This window comes from Rana temporaria, chromosome 3 (assembly GCF_905171775.1).
Source record: "Rana temporaria chromosome 3, aRanTem1.1, whole genome shotgun sequence".
NCBI classification, from domain to species: domain Eukaryota; kingdom Metazoa; phylum Chordata; class Amphibia; order Anura; family Ranidae; genus Rana; species Rana temporaria.
Window position 1 is genome coordinate 278,914,864 of NC_053491.1, and position 24,331 is coordinate 278,939,194.

The following is a 24,331-nucleotide window of genomic DNA, read 5'->3' on the forward strand; positions in this document are numbered from 1 at the left end:
TGGGAAGCCGTTTGTTGTTTTTCATACTGTATTGTAATAATTTTTGATGGCATTGTATGTCCCTGTGTCCATGGTTCATATGTATACCCATATGTCATGAAGTTCCTGGTTGACATCACCATGTATCTTTATTGTCCTCTACTGTTTACATGCTCAGCCCCTATGACTCTGTGAGTATATCACACTTTGTTTTGCATGTTAATAAACATGTTTTCCTTTTTGTACTCCCACCCTGTCGTGAACTTCATTTAAAGTCCCAACCTCCTTGCTCTACAAATGTTCATAACGTGTGCAGATATATGGAATAACATTGCCCCCTTATGATGAGCAATTTTTACATTTCTACTAAGGGCCTATTAATTTGGCAATACTTAAAGGATAAGTTCGTCTTTCGCAACATGTTACACCCATATTTAGGGTGCAACTTGTTACAAATGGACCGGCCCCCGCACCTCCCCAATTCCCAGATCTGAAAGCTAGCAGGGATCTTCTCTCCCTGCTAGCTGTCACAATTAAAAAAACAAAAAAAAAAAAACTTTGTTCGTCTGCGTCACTCATTCACAGTTTCCTGTGAATGGAAAACTACAAGGTCTGGCAGTATTTGCGGCTGTCAGCTTGGAGTATTTGTAGCTGCTGGCTTTTATTTTTAATTTTTTTCGTGGGACCTCTGCTTTAAAGTACTCACAAGGGTTCATCCTACTATGGGGGGGACAGAAAGTGGAGTGACTCCCGTCATTCCCGGAAGTGGGTGCAAATACCTGTATTATACAGGTATCTGCACCCCCCTCCCCCCTGAAAGGTGCCAAATGTGATACCGGAGGGTTCCAAAAAACGGAAGTTCAATTTTTTATACGCTTTAATGATAAAATTAATGATTGATGATTCAGCACAAGGCTGGTGCACTCTCTTTTTTTATAAGATAATGACCAAAAAGCCTGTCTTGAAAAAAAAAAAATTATATATGCATCTTAAAGCGGAGCTCCACTCGTTTGTGTTTATTAAAAGTCAGCAGCTAAAAAGAGTGTAGCTGCTGTCTTTTCATTTACATACAGTCACCTGTCCCACAACCCAGCGATGCAGCTGCCTGAACTCTCAATTCTCTCTCTCGCCTCTCCCCGTCATCACAAGTGCATCACTGCGCCTCCTCAATGGCCGGGCAATCTTCTGGGACCTGTGACGTGTCCCAGAAGATTGTAGGGAGGAGTAGAGGAGAACCTCCGCTCAAGTGGAGCTGAGTACCTGTCAACACTAAGGGGGAGAGGAGTGCATATATTTGTAACTTCCACTTTTGAGTGGAACTCTGTTTTAAAGTACACCTTTGTCACTGACTCATTGTGCATACCTGACGCAAGCTTCATGGGTTCTAAAGTTGGTCATTTGTATGCAGCGATTTGAGAGGATCTATACCTGGACAGATGCTGCGTTTTGAATGCTATTTTTCCAAGTATCTTTGTAAGTATTTCAAGTATTTTCACAATAAAGTTCATAAAAGATTCTGCGTAAGGCCAGTGCGCTCTCCGTTTTGTTTTCTAGTGTGACTTGAAGATTTTCCCAGACTTGGGAAATCTGCAAGGCTGAGAACACCACTATCCAATTGCAGCCCTATTGGACAATTCGCTACCATTAGTAGTTAGTAGTGCATCCTTCAGCACTTGATCCCTGGCTAGGAGTAATTTTTATACATATTGTCTTGCAGTCTATAAACAAAAAGATGTAACAAAAAGTAAATGCTTTATTTTACTAGAGTAAATATATATGTTTTATAATACGTTCCGCTTATAACGACACAAAAATTACGATTCTGGTTCAAAGTAATTTACAAATGAAATCATTCAAGAAAGTTTCCAGAAGTAGGGGGGGGGGTATCAGAGGTGCTGCCTGTGAGTCATCCAGCCCTCCCTAAGTCTCTGCCCTGACCTAGATAAACACAGGCTTGGCTGCCAGCCAAGCCTAAACAATTTTCATACGCTAACAAAAAAACTATTCTAGCACACTAGAGGGTGCTACATTCACCGTTTGGTATTTTTTTCAACATTTATTTTGGTACAGTAAAATCTTGGTTTGAGAGTAACTCGGTTTGAGAGCGTTTGGCAAGACAAGCAATTTTTTTTATAAATTTTGACTTGATATACAAGCGATGTCTTGATACAAGAGTAACATGTCACAACTGAGTATAAAAGAGTAGAGAGGCACCTCTAAGTGTAGCAATATGGTTAAATTTAATGAAGTTAAACCATTTAGCAACAAGTTGCTACACTAACGCCCCGTACACACTATAGTTTTTTTCTGATGGAAAAAGTCAGACGGACGTGCGTATGCCCCATCGGTGTAATTCCATCGGAAATTCTGATTAATTCCATCGGAGTTTACATTCCCATGTGAATTTGCTTGGACAAAGGTCTGATTGTGTGTACGCGGCATTAGAGGCGCCTCTCTTCTCTTTTATACTCTGCAGCTCCTGCTGGATTTTGCTTCTAATCCCCTTGTGGAGGCTTCCATTTGTGGATGGACATTCTATGGTTACACAACTTATCGCATTGCTATAATCTTTTTAAACCTGAGAGGCTTATGAATAAAATAGTTGTGGAATGAATCATCTGAAATTTCATTATTTCTTATGGGGATATTTGCTTTGATATACAAGTGCTTTGGATTACAAGCATGTTTCTGGAACTAATTATGCTCGCAATCCAAGGTTTTACTGTATATGTATTGGTTTTTATACGTGGTGATTTGTTGGGTCTGCAGAGCAGGTGTTTTTGTAGGTGGTTTGGGAACTATGAGTATGGAACTCCATACTGCTTTATGTATAGTAACCGTTAAGGACCTTGACACAGTTTGACAGGTATTTCTGGCTAAATAAAAAACTGTGCATATTTGGGATGCACACAATAACATAACATTGTCTTCTCATGAGCAATGTAAATCTTGACCCCATCCTCGGGCAGGAGGAATGGGGGGGCATTATAAAAGTTAGGAACACTAGATGGCCTAGGTCAGTGCCACACATAATACTCAATGCTACAAAAGACACAAGCCAGCAACTATATATATGTATATATGTTTATTTATTACAGGAGATGGTCAAGAACTGTGGATATGCTAAAGAAGATGGTTAGATAACATCAGACGTGCTACAGAACATATTCAGAGACAAAGGATATGCTACAGGGGATAGTCAGAGAGTACACACGCACACACTACAACTGTAGTTGGAGACTGAGGAAATGCTGTAGAAGGGACAGGCCAAGATATTTTAGAAAAAAATGCAAAAAATATCAGCAATAACAACCCTTTTATAAATCACTGCTCACGTTTTGAAATGCCAACACCCTAGTTAACAATTACTGCTACCAAATCCCATCAAAAGATCAGAGGCAAATTTTTATATACTGTAACATGGGGGACCATTAGCTCTCGTGGTAGATACATTTTTCCAGTGATTCAAGCCAGTCAGGAACTATATTTTAGGGCATGGTAATCCATTTTTATTAAAAAGGCAAATAAAATTCTGTAACATAAAAGGTTTCTCACGCAGGGGTTCTTCTCCAGCAAATAAACTCCACAGAAAATGCTAGCCCATCTGGCTCTCTATAGCAGCGCCTCTGCTCTTTATCCTGGTCACACAGACCACAGGATTCCTCAATGTGGATGGCTTCACTTCACGCTCTGGCCTTAGTCCTCAGGCCGTTGCACTGCTTCTTGCAGTCACACGTTTTGGCTGCCTCCTGCAGCCCCTCTGACTCCTGGAGACCTTCTGTCTCTCTGGGTGTGGAGCAGTCTCCAACTGGGAGCCCCGAGGTCTTCCCATATCCTCATTATAAGGGCTGTGCTCACCTGAGCACACACCCTGCTGGTAATCTACAAAATCTTGACACAGGGTTGGAGATCATGTCCCACCAAAGACATTATGGAATCTCCAAACTACAGAGCTCCATGCCAGAATACCAAAACCTGGAGAAAGCTGCAAAAGCAGTCTTTTCCAGTCCACATCTATGCTTTGCAGTCTTGCACCAAGCAAATGTGCACACCCTGTGTCCCCCAAACTACCAATTTTACCGTGACAGCATCTCCTACTGTCACAATATACAGTATATATGGTGGTTTGCGATTTAGGCCCCTTTCACATGGTCGGACCGTTCAGGTTCGCCTGTCAATTTTGTCGGCGGACCTGAACGACCACTCCATGCAATCCTATGGAGCGTCGGATGTCAGCGGAGACATGTCCGCTGACATCCGACCTGACCCGATCCGCCAAAATCAGACGTATGGCGATACGTCCCCATCCATCCATGGAGGATTGGATCGGGTGAGATCTGATGAAAACGGACATTCTGTCCGTTTTCCTCAGACCTCTCCATAGGAGACAGCAGGGCTGCACAAGCCCCTCCCCGCTCAGTGAGCAGAGAGGGAGAGAGATCTCCCACTGAGCTGGCGGACTTCGTAGCGTCAGAGTCCGCCTAGTGTGAAAGAGGCCTTAATATCACCTTTGGTACAACACAGGTGTAATTTTTAGACACCATGTTGACCATACAGGGATCTAAAATAATTAGTGACAGACCGTAATCAGTTATTACATTATACCAGCTTTCACCCTCCAGGTGTATTTAAAATCCATTCCCAAAAGCCAACTTATCGGGTAAATAGGATTGTAAATGATCCAGAGAGACGCCATCAACGACTTAGCCCTGGTTCACACTGGGTACGATTTGGAACGATTTGAGATGCGATTTGACATGACAAATCGCATCTCAAATCGGCGGCAATTGTCGGCAATGGCACTGTCCTAATCAGTGCGACGCCGCATCTGCGATTTCAAAAAGTAGTTCCTGCAGGGCTGTGGAGTCGGAGTCGGAGTCGAGGAGTCGGAGGAAATTTTGGGTACCTGGAGTCGGAGTCGGCAAACAATGCACCGACTCCGACTCCTACTAAATTTAGATTGGAATAAAAAATAAAAAAAAGCAAGTTTAAATGTCCCAATTCACAAAAAGTTATAATTAATGACTTCTCTACTGTAAGAATAAAGACCAATGCATGCAGTGCCTCACGTAACCGCAAAACGAACACGTTAAGTGACCGTGAAGAAGCATGCTTTTCATGTGCTTCACTATATGGCACGCAACGCACAATTAGGAGCTGCAATACTTATACTTTCCATAGTGTTGTGTTCTGCTTTTACAGGGAACGCATGTTAGAGAACCAGTAAGTGTCCAAATAAAAAAATTCCAACAGGAGTTTTATAAAGCACTAAAAGAAGTTGAAAAGTATGATCGCTCATCAAAACTTACTGTTGAAGAAGCCATCCTTGTTTATCCAGAGATCGTTAGTGATGTGGCCAGAATAGTTACTGCAATGCCACCCACCCAAGTCAGTGTCGAAAGATTATTTTCAGCCCTAAAAATAATAAAGTCTGACTTAAGAGCCTCTATGAAAGAGGATCTGGCAGAGGCAATTCTCTTCCTTAGAACTCTACATTGAATTGATTTGCATTTGCTAAGCCTATAACTACATTTCAAGATAAACCATTTCTAGGTTTTACAGATTTTGTTTTTGGTTCATTATAGATAAACTTTGTTTTTGTTCTAAAACAACGAAATAATGTGGTTTGTATTTTTGAACTGGTAAAGATCCTGTTCCTGATGTTTATGCCTGCTGCTACTATCCAGCCACTTGATTGTTTTCATTGTGTTTGTCTTTTGCTTAAACTGTGCAATACAGTAGACTGTTGGCTTCCCAGCCAGTAGTCCTGTGGTAGGTTGCGTTTCTTTCCCTCAAGGAATGTATAAAATACATTCGCATATTAATACAGAGGATTCGGGGAGTCGGAGTCGGAAGTACATAAAACTGAGGAGTCGGAGTCGGAACATTTATCTACCGACTCCACAGCCCTGAGTTCCTGTACTACTTTTTGCGATTTCGGGCCGCGATTTACATTAAATTGCGGCCGAAATCGCGGCAAAATCGCAGCCGCGAAATCGCGCATTTTACCGCGATTTTGAATTCGCAGCAGTGTGAACCTAGGCTCAATGAAATGGAACAGAGACTTGCACAAATGGGTTACCCTTCAGAGGTGGTACATAAAGAACGGGAGATGATTTCATTAGACATTAAACCAAAAATTATTAGACAAAGCAGAATTCCATTTGTGGCTCAATTTCATCCCTTCTCTTTCAAAATTTTTAGTATTATCAGGAAACAGTGGTCCATATTGGGTGAAAAATATCCTAAGGCCGCGTACACACGGTCGTTCCAAACCGATGAGAATGGACCAAAGTTCAGTTTCATCGGTCCAAACCGACCGTGTGTATGGCCCATCGGTCTGTTGTCCTTCGGTCCAAAATTTTAAAACATGCTTTAAAACCGAACCGATGGACCGATGCCCCATCAGACCAAACCGATGGTTAGTACAGAAAGCATCGGTTCAAAACCCGCGCATGCTCAGAATCAAGTCGACGCAAGCTTGGAAGCATTGAACTTCGTTTTTTTCAGCACGTCGTGTGTTTTACGTCACCGCGTTCTGACCCGATCAGTTTTTGGAACAATGGTGTGTACGCACATCAGACCGTCAGGCCACTTCAGCAGGGAACCGATGGAAACGGCCCGTCGGACCATTCTCATCGGTTTGGATCGACCGTGAGAATACTTCTGAAGTTGACACAGCTCCTCTTCTAGCTTATAGACGTGGGGAAGAACATTGTAAGACAGACTAGCGAGGACTGATTAATACCATATCCCCACCCCTCCTGTAACATTCTTGGGACCTAAAAACAATGGTTCCTTCCCCTGTCTGAGCTGCATTTAATGCAACTCAATGACTAGGGGTAAATTTCTGTCTCATCCACATAGAGGTCATAGGATTTAAATTAAAGGATATTACACCTGTCAGTCTTCATATGTGATCTATGTCCTTGTGGGCTCCTCTATCTTGGCGAAACAACCCAAAAGGTAAAGGACTGCATTGCCTGGCACAAAAACGATATAAGAGACAAACTTACTCAGCTTCCACTAGCTAGGCATTTTGTTGAAAAGGGCCATGCGTTTCTCAACTGAAATTTATGGTTATAGACTAATGCCTTGTTTCCACTGCGCGGAACGGTTCGGGTCAGTAAGAATGGAGCGGTTAGAATGGGACCGGTCTATTCTTGTGAGCGTTTCCACTGCAAATCGGACCGTCAGGGACCATTCAGGGTTTAGAAAAAATGCCTAGCACGTCCACCAATCAGTGGAATGTATTGTATCTCCGCCCTGATGGAACCTTTCCATTATCTATGGCCCCACATCTGAAGCAGGACCCAGAATGGTCCGGTACGGTTCGGTTTAATGGCACACTTTCATAATGGAAACACCCAAAATAACGAACCGAACCAATCCGCTCAGTGGAAACGAGACAAAAGTCACAGTAGGAGAGGTGGCAATCAGGAGTTAATTTTGAGAAGGAAAGAAGTACAGTGGAACCACTCTTTGGACACTATGTACCCCAGGGGTGCCCAACCCTTTGAAGAGCGAGGACCACTTAAGCGACTTAGTAACCGGTCGGGGGGCCACAATGAGCAGAGTGGGTGGATGACAGGCTCGGGTCCACTCTGCATATGGAAAAAGGACACAGACAGCCCACTCTACTCTATGGGCTCTCTGATCTTATCTTTCCAGATGGAAGGGACACATGACAGTTTACATTTGCCGCTCTATAGAGATGAATGGAGGGTCGGACCGATCATGTGAAAGGGGCCTAAGGCTTACCCACACCTGCAGGTAAGCTGCACTTTGCCATAGAATTCTATTATATCTTGCAGGTGTGGTGCACTTTCTGAAACTGGACAAAACCCACAGGTAAAAAACGGAACCCCATGGCTCAATTCAGGTAACCCACAGGTGCACCACGCTGCACCTGTGGATCAGTTTGAAAGCAGCCCAGTAACCACTGCAGAACAGATATGCCCATATATACTTTGTGATTTTAATAATAAACTTACCTTTATTAAGTCTTCCATTCAGGTATCACCAGCTGTTGTGGCCCCAGGAAAAGTGCATTTGGCATTTGCCTACACACCATCGTTTTTTCAAAATGCTCTAGCAAAGCGTGGTTACATTCAGCACATACGGTGGCACTCTGTTCCATTCAAGCTCGCGTCATAACTTGCTTCTGAGCATGCGCGGGTTTAAAACCGTCGTTTTAACCACTTAAGCCCTGGATCTTTAGGCAGCTAAATGCCCAGGCCAGGTTTTGCGATTCGGGACACTGCGTCGCTTTAACTGACAATTGCGCGGTCGTGCGACGTGGCTCCCAAACAAAATTGACGTCCTTTTTTTTCCACAAATAGAGCTTTCTTTTGGTGGTATTTGATCACCTCTGCGGTTTTTATTTTTTGCGCTATAAACAAAAATAGAGCGACAATTTTGAAAAAAATGCAATATTTTTTACTTTTTGCTATAATAAATATCACCCCAAAACATATATATAAAAAAAAAAAATTTCCTCAGTTTAGGCCGATACGTATTTTTTCTACCTATTTTTGGTAAAAAAAAAAAAATTGCAATAAGCGTTTATCGATTGGTTTGCGCAAAATGTATAGCGTTTACAAAATAGGGGATAGTTTTATTGCATTTTTTTTTGTACTACTAATGGCGGCGATCAGCGATTTTTTTCATGACTGCGACATTATGGCGGACACTTCGGACACATTTTTGGGACCATTGTCATTTTCACAGCAAAAAATGCATTTAAATTGCATTGTTTATTGTGAAAATGACAGTTGCAGTTTGGGAGTTAACCACAGGGGTCGCTGAAGGAGTTATGTTTCACCTAGTGTGTGTTTACAACTGTAGGGGGGTGTGGCTGTAGGTCTGACGTCATCGATCGTGTCTCCCTATAAAAGGGATCACACAATCGATGCAGCCGCCACAGTGAAGCACGGGGAAGCCGTGTTTACATACGGCTCTCCCCGTTCTTCAGCTCCGGGGAGCGATCGCGAGAGGGCGGCTAGAATCGTTTCTAGCCGCGCCCTCATCCCGGATCGCTCCCTGAGGCTTACCGACCGCCTTATGTAGCAGGGGGGTCCCGATCGGACCCCCGACCCGCGGAAAGGCAGCAACGTGCGGGCACGTCGTTTTGTCTGTCCGTGTCATTTTGCCGACGTATATGTAAATGCGGCGGTGGTTAAGTGGTTAAACGTCGTTTTAGCCCACACACGATCATTTTTTATGACACAAAAAACGACGTTTTGAAAAACGACATAAAAAATTGAAGCATGTTCGAATTTTTTTTTGTCGTTTTTCAGAAGACATAAAACAACGTTTTCCCCACACACGGTCATTTTAAATGACGTTTTTCAAAAATTTCGTTTTTTTTTCATCACAAAAAATGACCGTGTGTACGCGGCATAACTATACAATGGAACGCTTTTAATACATTTTTTGTATGTTTTTCATTTCAATACATTTTTGTGCAGCAATCCTCTGAACTTCCATCCAAGCAATGATACACGCCTTTGTCGTATTCAAAAAGGTGAACAGTCAGACAGATTTTGTATTTCTTGATAGGTCTATCCCGAAAGGAGTCGGGAATCATGGGAATCTTGTAATTTGGCTCCTGATAACTGGTGGCTATGGAGGATTTGTGGGCAAAGTGTAGAATTTTCTCACACTGTTGGGCAGTCGCTGTTAGGCAGTCAAGTGGAGACCCAGATTAGATTCCTATTTCATTAGGAAGGGTGGGATATAGTCAGAGTAAGGTTTGCTCAAGGATCCATATAATCATAGAACGAAAATCCCCTATAGCCTCCCATTTATGACAAATGCGTTCAAATTCCATTAGAGGATGGTTAATATCAAGTTGTCTAGAAATGGCGTAGTTCCAATTTGCTCCAGAAGTCTAAGGGGAGATTGAGCAGACGGGTAAAGTAGGAAGTCAGGAGCGGTCCATCAGAGGATCGCCATGCAGCCCTAGCAGAAAATCAGGGTTCTTGATGATCAGAACGAAGGAAGGGGGGAAATACAGGTGCAGCAGAAGGCCGCCCTGGAGACTGCGACTGTACTTACTAGAGTGGGGTGCTTCCGTAATTCAGAGCGCAACCGCGCGGAGATCCAAGGCCAGCTAAGAGTCCTTAATCTCCATAGCCATCCAATGTTTTTCTGAACCATGGCAGAACCAATCAATAAACCTGGTCAGATGGGCAGCCCAATAGTAGGCATGAATGTCAGGAAGGTCAATGCCACCATACACTTTGAGCAACAACAAGGATTGTAGTTTGAGTGACCAAATTAACTACCGAAACATAGTACATTGCCTTCAGAAAAAAAGTCATTCAGCAGAATAGGCAGGGCCTGAAGCAAATAGTATAGACGTAAAAGGACTGTCATTTTCAATGCATTACAACGGCCGAAACCAAGTAAGGGTTAAGCAGTGCCAGTGTTGGAGGTCGCCCTTGATTCTCTGAAGAAGAATATCAGAGTTAGCCGTATACAGGTCTTGAGGGTCATGAGTAATGTTGGTCCCCAAATAAAGAATAGAATTAGAAGTCAAACAAAATGAAAAGTGGGGCTGCAAGGACTGGAGAGAGGACAAATTCAACGAAACATTTAGAGCAGAGGATTTGGTTTTATTTATTTTGAAATAGATCCGTGTGCTTGTAACTCAGCCAACAAGTTTAGGACGGAAACGACAGGTTTGATAACAAAAAAAAGATTAAGTCATCTGCAAATGCTGCCAACTTTATGGGAGCCAGAAGGTTTGTCATAGCCAGTTGTATTGGGATTTGCACAGACCCTACAGAGTAGCGGTTCCAACATAAGGATGAAAATGATACACCCCTGTCTCGTCCCATTAGCGATACTGAAAAAGTCTGACCTGGTTTCATTTACCTTGATGGCTGCACTAGGTGAGGAGCAAAGGGTGAGGTTTATTGCTGTTATCTGGATCAACTGTGGGTATAGGATTGTGTATATGGGATTGTATGATTTATAAAAAAAAAAATCCTCTTATTGGTTGAGCTGGAAGGACTTTTTTCAACCAGATCAGGTGGGGGCGTGGCCTGGAGAGCAATGGAATAGGTCGCACATAGAGAGCTCTGCTTGCCCATACTCCTTTTCTTACCCTCCTGCCTGTATCCTGCTCGCCTCATCCGCTGTCCCTGGAGCCTGCCAGCTCACTAGAGTGCCGCCCGAGGCTGCCGGTGGAGGACTTTCCGGTCCCGCATTTGACCTAGTAAAGGCCGTGGCTTCGGCCTAGTTCCCAGAGCGGCGGCCATCTTGGTCCACCCGGCAGTGGCCTCCAGCACACTTTCCAGACCTCCCTGACGACTAGGTGCTCAATCCCCTCCTGGAACAGCATCCGGATGGCCTGGGGCGGGACGCAGCTTCGGCCTACTTCCCAGAGCGGCGGCCATCTTGCTCCACCCGACGGTGGCCTGGGTGAGCTTTCCTGGCCTCTCTGACTGTCCTGAGTTACAGCACCTCCTAGAACAGCCTCTGATCTGCCTGAGGCCGCTACTGCAGTACATCCACGTCCTGTATCTGCTTTGGGGGCGGTCCGCGGCTCTGGCCTAACCCGCGCAACAGCGGCTATCCTGCTCCACTCGGTGACGGCCTAGTCATCCACAGTCTGGAGCAGGGAGAGACCATGTCTCAAACGAAAAGGGCCTCTGAGGTGATGGACAAGCTGGCGAAATACCCCCATCAGGATCAAGAACCGCAGGCCAGAGATAGTGAAGGCACGTTCTCCACGGCGGCCCATCAGGGAGCAGATACAGCCAAGGTCCTGGATGCCATCGCAATGCTGAAGGGGACACTCACCGCCAAAATAGACGAGGTCAAGATTGACATCTCCCTCTTGCGTCTGGACCTATCTAAAAAACAGGGTCACCGAGGCTGAGACACGCATCGGAGCGGCAGAGGACATCCTGCACCCCCTGAGCCGCACCACGAAGGACCTGCAGTGCAAGATCCACCAACTGCATTCCCACAAGGATGATATGGAGAACCGTTTCAGAAGTTGCAACCTCCGGTTCATCGGTCTACCTGAAAAGGCTGAAGGTGCCAACCCTGCTGATAACTTGGAATCCCTCCTGATCCAACATTTTGGAAGAGGCCTTTTCCATCATGTTCGCAGTGGAACGGGTGCAACACATCCCAGCTTAACCTCCACCTGCAGGAGGCCCCCCCCCCCCCCCCAAGACATTCATCGCCAAGTTTCTTCATTTCAGAGACAAAGATAAAAATCCTTTGGTTGACTAGAGAGAAAGGCAACATCGCCCAAGGCAATGGCCATATCGCCAGTGTTACCTGACTTCACTAATGAAGTCCAAAGAAAGTGTGCGCAGTTCCAAGATGTTAAGCAGTGGCTCAGGGTGGTACACCTTAAATATGCCATGTTTCTGGGCAGATTGAGAGTGGAGGAGGATGGTACAGTCCTATTTTTTGAGGACCCGAAGACGGCAGCACACTGGCTGGAACAATGCGGATGCCCAGATGGATGAACGGTTACACGGCCTGTTACTATGAGTACTGGTGCCATTGCCAGATGATGGCAGGCCCCACTCCTCTTAAAGTGTCCCCCTCAGCTGTGGGTGGTAGTCTCATCTTGCCATTATTTTTTTCGCACAAAAGCTCCCCCCATTTGCTTCTTCCCCACCCCCCATCTTCATAACCAGTGCATTACTCAATATGTGTTTAAAAGGTCCCCCTATTGGGGGTAGGGGGGTCAACCCTTAAGCTCCCTTGGGGTAGAAGGGACTCAGCTTGTTGATACTCCTAGACACTATGCCACTGGCTTGGAACCGCAGAGATTAACTCTCTATGCTTCTTACTGCCCCCACAGCACCTTCATGGAGATACCATAGAGATAAGGCCCCAAGAACTTTAGAACACAAAGTTGACTATGTATCCTTGCAGCGTGAGTCTCACTCAGAAGGAGAAAGAGATGCATAGGACATGCTTGGTGCACTAATCTTGCGCTACACAGTGAATAATCGCCCCCGATATGTTTGCAACCCCTATTTATTCCTCACTAATTTTGAACTTTTCTACTATTCTCCAAGTACTGTACCTCCAGCTAATGTTGATGGCTGGAAGTCAATTCATATAAAGGTTGCAAGGGAATGCATGCTTCCACCAAGTTGGGGAGGTGAGAAGCTGGGAGGGAAGGAAAATGCAGAATCCCTTGATCAGAGCATTGGGAATGTTAGCACAGTTGTGCAATTGTTACTTACTTGGAATAATTTTAAACAAGCACTTACCATGTATGTTTATTTATGTGACGGCTATGTTATCCCAGGTTGGGGGAAGTGCTAACCTAAGACCCTATTTTGATGGAGATGATACCCTGCAGATCCGTGCACACAGACTATACCTGTAAGCAGTATGGCAGATGTTAAATTCCTACTATGGAATGTGCAGGGAATGGTGTGGATGGGGGACATTAACAATCAGATGACCCCGGCGCTAGACCGAGCAGTACAAGCTGACCCCGGACCAGGCGAGCCATTACACACTAGACTATGTCGTACACTGACGGCGTTTGCCCTTATTGACGTCTGGACACATAACCCCACGACCAGAGTGTACACTTGTCATTCAACAAGTCATAACACCATGTCTAGGATTGATTTTATTCTGGTTTCCAGGGCCCTGTTGCCTAAGGTTACGGGTTAGGTGTTTGCTCCCAGGGTCCTCTCAGACCACTCCCCGTGCTGGCTGACAGTGTCTCTTCGAGTTGCCTACCCAGCACGATTGTGGAGACTTAATCCCCAATGGCTGTCGGTCCTCACAGACCATGATTCCATCGTGATCGTGAAAAAAAAATGCTCTAGCAAAGCGCGGTGACGTACGACGGCACTATAAAGTTCCATTCAGATGACGCCACCCTTTGGGCTGTTTTAGCCGATTTTGTGTTAGTAAAAGACGATTCACGCTTTTCTGTCTGTTACAGCGTGATGAATGTGCTTACTCCATTACGAACGGTAGTTTTACCAGAACGAGCGCTCCCGTCTCATAACTTGCTTCTGAACATGCGCAGATTTTTCACGACGTTAAAGCCCACACACAACCATTTTTTACAACCCGAAAAACGACAACGTTAAAAACGTTGTTAAAAAATAGAGCATGTTTGAATTTTTTTTGGCAGTTTTTCAGAACCCGAAAAATGCTCTGAAGACCACACACGATCGTTTTTTAATGACATAACAAAAAAAACTTCATTTTTTACAACCCGAAAATCGTGTGTAAGCGGCATTAGAGGCCACATATAATGCTAGCCCGACTCCTGAAAACCTTAACAGAGTCAAACTCCAGTCCCATAGGGTTACGCAACTGCTCACAGAAAAAGCTAAACAGCGGATATTCTTCAGCAGGCAGAGAGTATATGAGCATGGGGAGAGACCAGGGAGACTGCTGGCCTATCTGGCTCATTTGGATGTTAAGCCACCGGTTGTGGTTTCACTTAGTGACCCTGATGGACATAGTATTACTGACCCGAACCAAGGGCAGCTAAATTTCAGCAATTCTATAGTACCCTCTATAAATCCCAGGGTACCTACATGCATGGGGAACTGCAGTCCTATTTGACCACCATTCAGTTTCCTCCGCTTAACAGAGAGCAGTTTAAACTACTAGATGCACCTATTACGGCACATGACATTGCTGAGGCGACTGCTCAGTTGGCCAAATCTAAAGCACAAGGACTTGATGGGCTCCCTTTGGAATTTTATGCTACCTACTCCAATATACTTGTTCCCAAACTAAAGGCCCTGTATCAGTCAATCTTTAATATGAATGTACTCCGAGTCTATGCAAAAAGCCCAAATTATAGTACTCCCCAAACCTGGCAAGGACCCCCACTACCCTGAATCTTATCGGCTTATTTCTCTACTGCAGATAGATATTAAAATATTAGCCAAAATATTACCATCTAGGTTAAATGCTGCTATGATGTCACTAATACCAATGGACCAAACGTGGTTCATGCCGGGGAAAAACACAGATATGAACATTAGACGACTGTACAAGAATATCCTGGCGCGGCATGACAACTCAGGAACCAGGGTGGTGGTGGCGCTTGAGACGGCCAAAGCCTTTGATTCAGTGGAGTGACCCTACCTATGGGAATGTCTACATAATTATGGCTTTGGACCACATTTCATAAAATGGGTGCAACTCCTGTATCAGACTCCCAAGGCGAAAATCTTTGTCAATGGTTGGCTCTCTGTGCGGTTTCCTCTGGAGATGGGTACTCGTCATGGGTGTCCCCTCTCCCCGTTGCTATATGCCTTGGCTGCTGAGCCACTGGCTATCGCCATCAGAGCACACCCTGACATTCAGGGTTTGCGTCGGGGTCACTCAGTTGATAAGATAGGCTAGAGAATGGAGAAACATGTGTCTGACTCTGCCTCACCAGGGGGTGTTCCACATTAAAATGCTCCATTGTCCTTGTGAACAAATGTATGACAAGCGGAATCTAGGTAAACAAAATGATCACGCATTTACCCATATGAAACTGTACTTCAATTGACGAATGTGCTTGACTGTCATGTAATCTGTGCTTTATATTAATAAAGTTGTTTTTTCCAAGTAAAAAAAAAAAACACTATGATCCAGTGCAGCAGATGGGCCCCCAACCCTATGTGCTCTAAAGTAGCCATCATGTAATTCCAGCCAACCTGGTCAAATGCCTTTTCTGCATCCATAGAAAGGAGCAGAAAAGGATGTCTGGAGGCCCATGCAGCATGAATCAAGTTGAGGACCTGAATGGTATTGTCCAGAGATTCCCGAAGGGGAACAAAACTGGCCTGATCTCTGTGGATGAGGAGTGGGATAGAAGGATGTAGTCTGCTAGCCAACACCTTGGTGAACAGCTTTAAGTCTGTTCAAAAGTCTGGGTCTGTAGCTCCCACACGGAACTGGGTCCTTTCTCTCCTTGGGAACCAAGAAAATGTATGCTCTTAGTAGGTTGACAAGCGTGGACTTCTCAGTCATCAACTAATTGAGTGCAGTGGCAAAATTAGGGGCCAAAACATCAAAGAAAGTTTTGTAATAGGCATAAACCCCTGTGGGCCAGGTGCCTTTCTGGGCCTAAACAATGACATGGCCAACTTCAACTCATCAAGTTTGATAGGAGATTCTATCTTTTTACCAACATCTATCCTGGAAAGGAGGGCATACCAGAGGAGCTGATGTATGCCCCAGAGGGCAGATAAAATGGAAGACTGTAAGGTCTAATCCAAAGGCTCATATAGGTTAGACAGTTTATGAAAAAAGAAACAAATATAATTCTTTAGCCATGGAGGTAGAAGTGGACAGTTTATGGCCAGAGCTGGAAAAATTGTAGGAGATATAGGTTCCAGTCTGCAGGCCTGAGTTCCCATGCCAGAAGAGTGCCGGGTTTATTAGTTAGTTCATACATGAATTAGTGAGCCCAAGGGAGTTTCTGTTTTACTTTCTAAAATAGAAGACTGTTTAAGTGCTCCCAAACTTTAAGTAAAGTGCTATAGGTTGAAAGACAGACTTTTTTGGGGAAATTGCCCCAAACAATGCATTTGGAAGAGTAAAGAGTCTATACGAGAGGTCCTCTCTCTTTTAATCTGTGAACCAATTCTGACCAGTAGACCTTGTATCACTGTCTTATGGGCTTCCTAGAACAGGAAGTCCTTCCCCTGAGGCCGGGTACTCACGACCAAACATGTATGGTGAAAGCGGTCCGTCGGACCGTTTTCACCATACATGTCTGCCAGAGGGCTTCTGTACGATGGTTGTACACACCATCGTACAGAAGTCCGCGCGTAAACAATACGCGGGGCGTGTCCGCGGTGTCGCCGCGTCGATGACGCGGTGTCGCCGCGACAATGACGCGGCGACGTGGGCGGCCCGCCTTTAAAATGCTTCCACGCATGCGTCGAAGTCATTCGACGCATGCGAGGGACGGGGGGCGCCTGGACATGTACGGTAGGTCTGTACTGACGACCGTACATGTCCGAGCGGGCAGAATTCCAGCGGACTGTTTTAAAACAAGTCCAGGAATATTTGTCTGCTGGGAAAAGGCCCGGCGGGCAAATGTTTGCTGGAATTCGGCCCGCTCGCGCCCACACACGACCAAACATGTCTGCTGAAACTGGCCTGCGGACCAGTTTCAGCAGACATGTTTGGTCGTGAGTATGGGGCCTGAGAGTTTGCAGATGTCAGGGGTCTTTTTTGCTTTCAGCAAGGTAGAGATAATAGACTCAGACTCCTTTAACCTGTGCTAAACATGACATTAAAGCTAGAGACTGAGAAGCAGGATGAAATAAAGGGCCCAGAGACAGCAGATCTGGCCTGTTAAGAGGTCAGGGGACATCTGCTAGAAGTCGGAGTATGTTTGTGTACCAGGTTCTTCTGGGCCAGTTCAGTGCACTGAGAATCATGGTTTTCCTCTCTTGCTATATCTTTTTGAGCAGATGAGACAGAATTCGCAATGGAGGAAAGGCATAGATTAGCCTGGACTGAGACCAGATAATTATCAAGGGAACCAAAGCCAGCACTAGAGGATCATTGGTTCTGGTTACAGAGGTTATTTGTTGTTAAATCTAGAGGCTAGGATGTCTTCATCTGGAGCCCTCCATTTTTGACATATAAGAGGTTTAGGTGAAGGACCCACTCTCCTTAATCAAGGCAGCCTTTCCAGTGGTCTACTCCTGTAATGTGGACTGCAGAGATTGCTGGACAGTGAGTTTCTGTTCATAAGATTATCTGGTTTGCTTCCTTCAAAAGCTGCAAGACTCCGGATGACCCCTTGGTAGCCAATGTAAGCCACAGCCGTAGCATTGTCGCACTGCAAATTGATTGGGTGTTCTCATAGAAGGCGGATTCAGTGTTGCAGAGCTATCCAACCTGCTCTGAGTCCCATGATGTTGGTGGGAAGCTTGGCTTCCACGGATGACCACATTCCCTGGACCATGAGGGACTGGAACACTCCTCTCCAACCAGAAAGACTGGTATCGGTTGTAAAAACTTTCCAGTAATAGGGAAGGAAAGACTTCCCTATTGTTAAAAATGGTCTGGAGACTCAACAAGTTAGGGAATTCCTTGCTTGGCTGGAGAGGAGCATGTGTAGGTTGAGAGAAGGAGCATGCTTGTCCCAGGTCAGCAAGATGTTGTGTTGGGAGAGGTCTTGAATGAAATTGGGCAAATGGAGAATCTGTGTGGAATAGCTTTTTGACCTCAATCCTCGAGCGTCAGCTCTGAGAGAAATACAATTATTTTAGGAAGGGAACATCTTTGCTTTGGATGTGTCCAGGATCAGACCCAAGTATTCCAGGTAAAGACGAGGCTGGAGAGCAGATGTTTTTAAATTGATCACTCTATTAAAACCCTGGAGCATCTGAATTGTCTTGTGAACGTTTGCCAACAGTTGGAAGAGAGGTTTACTAAATCAGTGGTTCTCAACCTCATTCCTCAAGCACCCCCAACAGGCCATGTTTGCAGGTTTTCCTTTATCTTGCACAGTTCTTGGTGGACACCAACCTAGTGCTCCTTCGGCTACCCATGACCACTTGGCCGCCATCTGCACGAGGTCAGTATCGTGCTGGGCTAACGACGGGTATCCTTACGCGGACTGGCTCGCCTGGTTGGCCTGTTTCTGGCGTTAATCCAGGCCATTTGTCCAGCTTCTTTTCACTATCGAGACCTTCAGAGTCTCAGTCCCTATGTCTTTGCCAGGGGCTTCACTGTGCAGACGTCGTCACTCTGGACACGGAAGCCATAATTGAACTACGGTGGTGGCTACGTCAGGTCGACAGACAGCACGGCAGGTCCACCTGCAACTCCACGACGGATTCATCTTGGAATAGGTTGCCAACCACCTCGGTTGGGGTACTCGATGCGGTCCCTCGTCCACAGGAGGGGCGTGGCCCACAGCGGAGTCTCTGCTGCACGTTCACACGTGGAAATCCTGACGATCGCCTTGCCATCAGGACTCTAATGCCACACACGTCCACCTACGGTGTGTTCTTGCGTATGGACACCGTATCCGCGGTCCAGTACGACCTTCGCTTGGGGGGTCCTTGACCCAAAATCCTAACGGATCTAGCAAGATCTCTGACATTTCTGCCTGGAACGCGACATCGTTCCAGCTGCGAAATGTACCCCAGGCACTTCCGCTATGGTGTTAGATTGGAATTCTCGTTACCCGCCCAATTCCATCGACTGACGACTGCACCGGTCAGTGTTCCTGGCCCTTGCTCCCTTATGGGATCCTTTCTCTCCCCAGTCTGTACGGGGATCTGCACCCTCTATTCACGACGCACGTCCTACTTCTCTTCGCATGGTTGGGTTTTCGGGGTGTCGGTCACGGACAGCGACCTTTTCTTTTATAACGGGGGTTCCACTTGCCTTGATCTAGGCCTTGGGACTAGATATACATTTCGATCATCCGGAGGACTCTTGGTTAGTTGGTGATCAACGACAAGTTAACCTCATGAAGGCGTTCGTCTGAGATGACCAACTACCTGGTGGACTCGTTTGAGTCCGGGAGGTCCTATAGCTCCCCTGCGCCTTCCGCGCTGCGAACTCGGACTACCGCTCCATTGTAGACTTACTACCGGTGGGATAACACCCATGGTGTACCGACTTAGTAAGCGTTAAGTTTCAACGCCCATCACACCCAGGGTATCAACGCTCTTGGGAGGTGATCAGTGGTCCTGACCACACGCCAGGACTGGGGGGACAATCTCACTCTGTCGGAGGTTATTGTCGTTTGAGCTACCTCCCCCTCGTGTCTGATTCCGTCAGACGCATATCGGGTGTCACGACGTTGGCCATTCCAGGCGTCGGATCCCGCCTCGGAGAGTCGGGGTTTTTCCGTCGTGCGTAGGACAGCGGCGGGACTTCATCGGTTTTTTCTACCCGTTCTTCACCGCACATCGTACTCCGTTGTCTACGGATTTCTTAGTCCTTCACGGTCCCACTGCGATCTTCGCATCTCTTCCTACTCCTCATTCCTACGCTAAACCTCAGTTTCCGGTTTCCTCAGCTACGATAGCCAGAGGGGTACGATCAATCATGGAAATGGCAGGGTCTTACGTAACCCCGTTGGGCGCCCACCCCTCCAGAGGAGCGGTGGCTCCTAGGTCATCACCCCGGGCGGCTCCCTATAGGATTTACGGCTAGCGGCGGACTGGTAACCACGATTGCTTTCCGCCAATTCTGCTTGGATCGGAGGAACACATATCTATATCAATTTTGTAGTTGTTTCATTTGTTATCATCTATATATGCATTGTTATAGCTTTGAACTTGCATAAGATATGAGCCTCCTGTCTGAGGTATAATTCGAGATTTTCCTAGCTTGTGACGGAAAATATTGATTATATGAAGACAGGAGGCGAGTATCTTCCCTCCCGACCCAACCCTGTCACGAGGTTGTGTCTCTCTCGTTCTAGACTGTTGAACCACACACCCTGCAAGTCGGAGGCTGGTACGCCCCGGCAGTTCGTTTTCACTAACCCCGTCGGGATTGCTGTTCCGTTTCGACCCATGGGTTTAGTTCACCGCAGATGGAGGCTCCTACTACGTTCCAGATCCAGAGTCGGGATGCCGTTGACTGAATCCGTTGGTCCATGTTCCTGAAGACGACTGACCGGTCGGCTCCGAATGGTTTTGGTTTTCCTATAGTCCCCGTTGGGATGAAGTTGGTCCGGATGAAGTTGGTCCGTGTTGGCCTTGTCCTTTCGTTTCCTCCAGATTCAGATGTTGTGTTCCGGTCGGAAGGTTCCCGGCAGCCGCAGAGATGTCTAATTGGACTTTCGATTCCTGTTTACACTAATTCGCATGAAGAAAGAGGAATAGGTTACCTCAGACAGTTCCTTATATAGACTACGGTCTGGGAGGGGCTACACTGGCCCAGGGACTGCTGGGAAGGGTAGTTCTTTGAATTTTTTCTTTTAAGTTACAATAAATGTTTACTGTATTTCTGCTATGGGCATTATTAAAGAAAGATAATGCATAAGATACTCGCCTCCTGTCTTCATATAATCAATATTTTCCGTCACAAGCTAGGAAAATCTCGAATTGTGCAATCAAAATCACTGCTTTGCACAAGCATTCACAGATTTTAGCAACAGTTTTTTTTTTTTTACATTACATTAAAAAAAAAAAATACTTGGACAAATAGTTTGGTTTTAGTACCAGGTGGTCCTGACAACTTGATATTATTTAATCAGTTTGGCTCTCTCACATGCACACCCCCTATGGGCTACAGTATTTTTTTTTACAATTTACAGCATACTGATTTGGTGACAACTTATGATACTATGGTAATACAGATATTTTTGTAAGTTTTTTTATTTTGTTTTTAGGGGGGGGGCTGCAATATTGTAGTGCAAAAATCATGTTATGGTTGATGCAATCTACAAAAACAAAGCCATTTTTTTTGTCTCGTTTTACCATCAGTGGTAGTTTTACAATAGGTAGTAGTACTGTAGCCAAAAGGCACACCTTTTATTCTATGATTTGTCCCATTTGGAATGGCATTAGAAATGGGTTTCTAATGCAAAGCACAGCAAATTTATTAACATTTTTTTTTTTTTTTTTTTTTTAACATATAAATGATTTAAAAAAAATAAATGTATGGGGGAAGGAAGTCGTTCTATAGCACCGACTAGGGTTAACATATGGTTAATAAGTGGTAAAAAAAAAAAAAATTGCTTAAAATCTATTTCAACAGCCACTACTAATGCAACTTTTTGCATCACCTGCACTCCAAGTTACATATGTTGCATTATTCAAACTAACCTTAGTGAATTACCCAATTGCAATCTGTTGTGTACCAAAGGCCTGATGAATGAACAGACATACCAGAGTATTTACAGATATTGAATCATATGCTTTATGCAATAAATCCTTCAACTACCATTTCAGTCTTGCACGATTAGATGAAAACAGTGAAAAGTTATATATCAAATACACAGAAAAAGTAAAATAAAAATGTACCATGGAATACATACTTGCTGTCATTATCATCATTTAGCTGTATATCCTTAAGATAGAAAGAAAAGTCAATGATTCCAACCTAACAAAAAAAAAAAAAAAAAAATTAGAAAAAATATTTACAAGTGGATGTATTTGTATACAGCACTGACATCTTTGCCAAAAAGATACAAAAGTAAGTCTAAGCCCCTGCAAATTCTGAGTTGTACTGATTTGAACAGTTCCATTGCGACTTGTCATGAGATTTGACAAATCCAAATTGCATGAGAAGTCACACCAGTGTGAACAGGGGGGCTAAATGTATGCTTTCCTAAAAGGAAACTGGATTTTTGCTACATATATGCATGTAAGAAAGGGTTTCAAAGTGTAAGTTTGTGAACCAGGGGGGCTTTATTTTTTAAATGCAGAAGAGACACTCATTGTGATTTACTAAATTGGGTGCAGCTCTGCATAGATCGTATACAAAAGTTAGATATGTTAATGCTGTCGCCACAGGGTGGCACTGTGGACAGCACAATTGGTGGTACACTATGCCAAGTCCTGAATTATCATAAAGATGCAAGAATTGGGGAACAAAAATTACTTTTTAGGCATCTTTCATTCTATGATTTGTCCAATATTGAATGACACTAGAAATATATTTCTAGTGCCAAGCACAGCAAATTTATTAACAAATGAAATTAAATCTTTATGTGAAAAAGTTAACATATAAGTGATTTTAAAAAAAAAAAATGGATGAGGGGAGAAAGGAGTTATATACTGTGTTTCCCCGAAACTAAGACCAGGTCTTATATTAATTTTGTCAACAAAATACACAGTAGGGCTAATTTTCGGGGTAGGGCTTACCATGTAATGTGCTTCTCTCTCCCTGCCTGTCATGAACTGATTTAAAATGCTTGTAAATTCCTATAATCCACTATATTACAGTAGTATATAATGTGTGTTTCTGTAATATAAATATGCCGAATACTTTTGTTATAGCGTCGCTTGGTACATCCGTGACCCGAGGGAGCTCTCTTCCCTGCTCCAAGCACAGCGGGAGGGGGGGGGGTAGGGGTACCGAAGAGTGGATTATAATATTTTTCAAGCATTTTAAACTAGGGCTTATTTTCGGGCTAAGTCTTATTTTTGGGGAAACAGGGTAGCACTATCTAGGCTTAACATATGGTTAGTTTGAATATACTTCTTGAATATTAAGCAGAATTGATTTATTCTGGTTCTGGTTTGGCTTTGTTAACCTCTTATATACTATTATAGCACGACAAGTGTTTAGGTCATTTTCTAGAATATATATATATATATATATATATATATATATATACACATACATACATACATACATACATACATATACACACACACACACACATATATACACACACACACATACACACAATATATATATATATATATATATATATATATATATATATATATATATATATATATATATATATATATACACATACATATATATATATATATATATATATATATATATATATATATATACATACACACACACACACACACACACATATAAACACACACACACACACACACATTAGGGATGCACTGAAATTTCGGCCGAAAGTTGGCTTTTCGGCAATTTGCCGAAAGGAAAATCCTGCCGATAATTGGAGCTAAAAATGGGGCAGGGCCCCAACGATTGCGGGTGTGTCCTCCTGACGAGGTGTGCCACAGTCCTCTCCTCTTTTTTCCTCCTCCCCACCTCTCCAATATCACACTGAGTGTCAGCTCTGTGCACTGTGTCCTGTACTCCCCTCCCCACCACACCACACATTCGTCATTCCCGCCCTCTCCCGGGAGGTCACATAGTAGCACAACATCAGCTCTCACCCCAGTGACATGGCCGCGGTTCCTCCTCCCCTCAAGCTGGTCACCCAGAGCCGGGTGTCATCAGGCAGCATGCTGTCCCTGCGGCGCCTCCTCTCTTGATCCATGTCTCCCAGCAGCAACCTTCATCTTCCAGCTTTGACCTGAGTCCCCCTCCTCTGACCCTTGTCTCTAAACCCTGACCCTCATTTCCCAGCACTGACCTACATTCCCGCATCTCTCTGCACTGACCTGTGTCTACCTGCTCTAACCCACGCTGCCATATCTCGTGGCACTATCTTGATTTTGCACCGACTCGTGTCTCCCGGCACTGAACCACAACCCCACATTCCCTGAGCTCACATACTTACCTGTACCATGTCTACAGTCTCTGACCATCTCCTGCACCATGTCCGCAGTCTGACGTTATTTTCGGTATCGTTACAGTTTTGTGTATTTTTCTCACGGAGACATGTTTTAAACCACATTCACTTATATAAATGTTTTTTATCTTTTGTCCAAGTTCCTCCAATCAATGATTTGTAAAA

The 24,331-nt window shown here is 44.6% G+C and overlaps 1 protein-coding gene across 2 annotated transcripts in view; it reads right to left on the reverse strand.

Annotated features, from left to right (window-relative positions):
• The window catches only part of RUFY1 (RUN and FYVE domain containing 1), a 229,922-nt gene that overhangs the window by 115,220 nt on the left and 90,371 nt on the right, over positions 1–24,331 (reverse strand). For both annotated transcript variants that reach the window (XM_040344683.1, XM_040344684.1), the window contains exon 7: positions 21,965–22,029. In XM_040344683.1, coding sequence (XP_040200617.1) covers positions 21,965–22,029 — 65 coding nt within the window. The remainder of the gene's footprint in view (positions 1–21,964; positions 22,030–24,331) is intronic.